The sequence below is a fragment of the Thermoascus crustaceus genome (genome assembly GCF_041956765.1).
Source record: "Thermoascus crustaceus strain CBS 181.67 unplaced genomic scaffold VTN00scaffold_6, whole genome shotgun sequence".
Classification (NCBI taxonomy): Eukaryota; Fungi; Ascomycota; class Eurotiomycetes; order Eurotiales; family Thermoascaceae; genus Thermoascus; species Thermoascus crustaceus.
In genome coordinates this window covers 1,877,376-1,881,756 of record NW_027192532.1, presented here as the reverse complement: position 1 = coordinate 1,881,756, position 4,381 = coordinate 1,877,376, and the positions used below count along the sequence as shown (strand labels likewise).

Below are 4,381 nucleotides of genomic sequence, written 5' to 3'. Positions count from 1 at the left end.
ATGGCACAGTACTGCACAAGATATATATAGCCACCATAACGGGTCCCTATCATTAGTGCCCGGCGCAGTGCAGTGCCTCACACCCGCCCCCACCGCATATGACCTGCTAGCAGTCTCTAGCGGAGGAGTTATAAGACGTGATCAACTCTTGACTTTTCCCCTGGAAGCTCAAATAAATGACTTTGAAGGATGTCGCTCTCAACAGCCCCGAAGCGAAGAGGGCCGAGGCAAAGGAGTTTTACTGGCGCATACACAGAATCGATTTCGGAAGACCCCTCCGCGTCTTTGAACCCGGACCCGTCTGCGGATCCGTTATCCTTTAGTCTCAGCCAGAAAACCGGATTACAGTTCCAGCTGGTCGACCCTCGGCACTCTCTCGCCGGAAGAGTGCAGAGACTCCTGTTGCGAAGACGTCGCTATCTACCTGAACCCCCCCCCTCCCGCCGCCGCCAACAGATAAGTCGCGGAGTGCGAGGCACCTCTTCAAAATGGTTTACCGCCGCTTTTTCCTGCAGCGGAACACGGCTTTTAATCTTGAGGGAGGCCACTTTTCGCTCAAATTATCGACTTCAGGGCTGTTCGAGGCTGTTCGAGGCGGTAGGACGTTGTCGGAGGTGACGCGATTCCACGAAGCTCTGTGCCACAAGGTGGAGAGCAAACTTCCTCATCTGAAGCAGAATGACCCTCGCCTGCCTGAGGGCTTTGGCCCGTCATCCATATTCAAAACTGTCTTCTCGGTGATCGACAATGACGAAGATGTCAAGTCTGCAGAACCAAACATTCTGGTGGTCTGTAAGGATGAAGAGACAGCCAAGCGGCTGGGCCTCCAGGACAGGAGAGGGAGCACGATCCGAGTGCAGGCTCTGCGGGAAAATCTGATGAGGACGCATCGAGGGCCTGGCCTCTCAGGTATCGTATCAGCTTGATTCGGCTCATGGATTCCATATTCGCAATCAACGAGAATAGGCGGATCGGCATTGAGCCAGATAGTTTGTTCTGGAAGAGCCAGATCTTAGATGAAGAACACTATAAATTTGTTTAGGATCAAATTCACCGCATGCTGGTCGATCAGATGCTGATTTGATGATATTGGAAGGGAGATCATGATTCATGACATGTACGAAAGGAGGGACCTTACTGTGTATCTCAAAATTTCTAACTCGTATGAACTACACGTTCTTTGATCCTTCATTGAACAGAGTCTTTGATTCTTCCTTTTGTTTGCCTGTTGGAGAGGATGACCGGGCCGAATAGGATCACGCCACACTGCAAGAGGAACCACACTAAGATGAAGAGCGTTGATCTAAAATCATCTAGCACAGGTTAGAAAAGAAGAGATAATGGGTCTGTTTGTGACAGAGATGTCAACATGGGTATGCGATGGGAGGATGATGTAGGAAGTTCGAATTCTTTAACGCTGGTCTAAATGAATTGTATGAAATAGTTGTGTCCTGAGAGACAGTCGCAGGAGATATATATAGCAATGAGGAAGGTACAGCAGGGGACCTTTTTAGATTACCTCTGCCATTATGATCACCAAGTAATTTAGCCTAGATACCTACCTACGACCTCCCGTCGTCATCACAGGCCCTCCCCCCACTTTGACATCGACTTCATCTACAAAGGGCAATGTCTTCCTATGTAGATTAGGTAGGTAGGTAGTAGGTGCTATTCCAACTTCAACTATATATTCACAGTATACCTCTTTCTCCACAAATACCTAGGCGCATACTACTATAACATCAAGCACTCCCCCTCAACACAATATCCTTGATCAAGCCCCTAAACCGCTCCCCGATCCTCGCAAGTGGTGCCTCAATGGCAATAGGACCCCAGACAAGGCTTTCGCCATTGATACCCATCCGAGTAAGGAACTCCATGATCACGGCCGGTTTTTGCTTCCCACTCGAATTCGATACGCTCAAAAACGTTGCATTCCCACGTCCGACAAGACTGACATCCGTCCACGTGTTGATGGGAAGGCTGTAGTTGAGCATGTATGGGTTCCCACCGCTGACCAGGGTCACGTTGCTGATGGAGCCGTTGCCGGTCAGGAGGGTCGAATCCGGACCGGAAAAGAGAGCCGCCCCTGGGACCAGCGCGGTGGGTTTGATGGAGAAGGACAGGGTGTAGTTGCGGCCCTTGCTGCCAAGAGGGGTTTCGAGGTAGCAGTCGCCGGAGAGGTAGAGGACGGAGCCTTGGGTCCTACATCCTTTTCTGTGCAGGATTCCATCGTATCCGTTTCCTGAATGGTCTTTCACCAGTGGTGGGAAGCCGACTGTGTGGTTGAATTTATAGCTTAGAATCACATCTGATTTGGAGGGGATTCGACGATCAAGATTCTGGCCCGGAACCGCAGCATGGAGCTTCTCGAAGATCGAATCATACTCCTCTTCTGCCAGATCACCGCCCCATTGCTTGTCTCCCAGGGCGGGCAGCACGTCTCTCCATGAGTAGTATGCCTCGAGCACGGTCGTCGCGTTGGGACCGTAGTCATTCCACAACGCAGCAATATGACCGAGGACCTGTGGATTGTTCTGTGGAGGGTTGTTGGTCGCATTTTTGGTATCAAAAATGTTCGGGGCGAAGGCTCCGTTAGCAGGGTTACCATGGAAGACGCGGGTCTTATTGAGGTATTGTGGGAAACTTCCTGACCACTTCCCGACAATATAGAAGGCATCATCACTGTTGAGGACGTCATACCCGTTCTTGATGTAGTCGAAGTACGGATTATCCTCGTAGAACTCCCAGTGCTGGATTGAGACATCTGTCGACACGTTGCTTCCCTGCGACGGTGTGAAAGTACCCCAGATCCGCATGCTCTTCGATGATTCCTCCTTGATGAAGCTGTCCATCTCGTTGACGAACATGGTATAGTCAGGTATGAGGCTACTGTCATACTCGTCTGCCCCGAGATGGACCGTCTTGCTATGGAACCATGGAAGGAAAGTCTTCAAGATTGTCTTCATGGTTGGGATTGTCTCGGGGTGTGTGATGTTGATCATGCTGAGATCTTCGAGACCCAATTCAGGCTTCCACTGCACGATCACCAGAGCATGTCCTGGGGCTTCGATTTCCGATATGATAGTCACTCCACGCCTCGCACACTGCCATTGGACGTTGTCAAACTGACTCCTCGTGTAAGATTCGTTGGCACGCTTGTTGAGACCTGCAACTGCTGGATCATCCGACCAGAGTCGAAATGCAGCATATAGTTCCATAGACTGCTCAGTCGAGTATCGCTTCACATTGTTGGACAAGTTATCAGAGAGATGGATGTGGAACACATTCTGCTTGAAGAACGATAGGTAGGAACACATCTCTATCAGGAACTCAGGAGGATAATAATGGCGGCCGGCATCAAGCTTTTCAAACATCAGTCATTGAGAAGCGTGTCTGATTCCACAAGCATACATACCATGACTCCGCGAGTAGCCCATCCCGGCGCGTCAATACCAAAACCATGCGATATACTCAGATTATGACTGACCACAGCCGCCTGGACCACAGAGCGCGTCCCCCACCACGTTCCTAGAGGACTGCTTCCAGCGATGATGATTCCACTTTCATTGACCGTCAACGAATATCCCTCCGACGTAGGGCGGCCCGCTACATCTTTGAAATTCTTTGTGTCTTTGTCAAGCGTCAAGAAGATGGAATTGGGTGAAGCCTTCAAGCCCTGTAATAGGGGTATTCGAATCCTCAGGGACGACTGAAGGTCTCCTTGGAAAGTCTCAGCGAACTGCTGTAGAGTTGGCGGGATCAATGTCTGCCCGTCATTGTCTACCGCATCGGCATAGCGAGAATCAACAATGAGGCTCTGGAGTTGGTGGAGCGAGTAGGTCCCTTCTGCAGCGGTAAATGGTGTGGCTGGCACCGTCAGAAGGCGGCTGGAACCTAAAGAGCTAGTTAGTTCTAGTATTTGATAAAGGGGGGTATATTCGAACAGGCTATAGATAGATATGAACAAGAAGCTCCTAGATCAAGCAAGCTCAAATCAATTGGGACCTCTACCCCAACAGGAATTGAACCAACTTACCTCCAAGAATTAAAGACTGGAAGGCAATGCCAATAGCAAAATTGCGCTTCAGCTGCATCCCTACCTTCCTAACTAGGCGCCTAGTTAATTGGACCTTTAAACTGACCTGGAGCCTTCTAACCCAGAGCTCTCAGCAAGAGCTTCCCGACCGCATCAGCCTTTCGCTAGGTACCGCACAGTTAGGTGGCATGCGATGATCTAAAGTACCATAACATGGAAGAAACCATCTCGCATATGTACCTATGCACTAGTACTGTTGTCCATTTTCATAATAGATGATTTGATAGATCAGGGTTACAGCCGAGTATGGCGTCGACCTGTCAAATTTCATGGCGATGTTAC

General features: G+C 49.9%; 2 protein-coding genes across 2 annotated transcripts; one reads left to right on the top strand and one right to left on the bottom strand.

Annotated features, from left to right (window-relative positions):
- Positions 1–488: 488 nt before the first annotated feature.
- VTN00DRAFT_8956 (uncharacterized protein) lies at positions 489–926 on the top strand (the record flags this gene model as incomplete). The annotated part of the gene is made up of 1 exon (XM_069435862.1): positions 489–926. One exon carries the CDS (start codon positions 489–491, stop codon positions 924–926), a length of 438 nt encoding a protein of 145 aa, XP_069285766.1.
- An 816-nt stretch (positions 927–1,742) lies between these two features.
- Positions 1,743–4,097, bottom strand: VTN00DRAFT_8955 (uncharacterized protein; the record flags this gene model as incomplete). Its single annotated transcript, XM_069435861.1, has 3 exons — positions 1,743–3,365; positions 3,419–3,897; positions 4,040–4,097. The coding sequence occupies 3 exons, from the start codon at positions 4,095–4,097 to the stop codon at positions 1,743–1,745; spliced, it is 2,160 nt and encodes a 719-aa protein (XP_069285765.1).
- Positions 4,098–4,381: the final 284 nt, after the last annotated feature.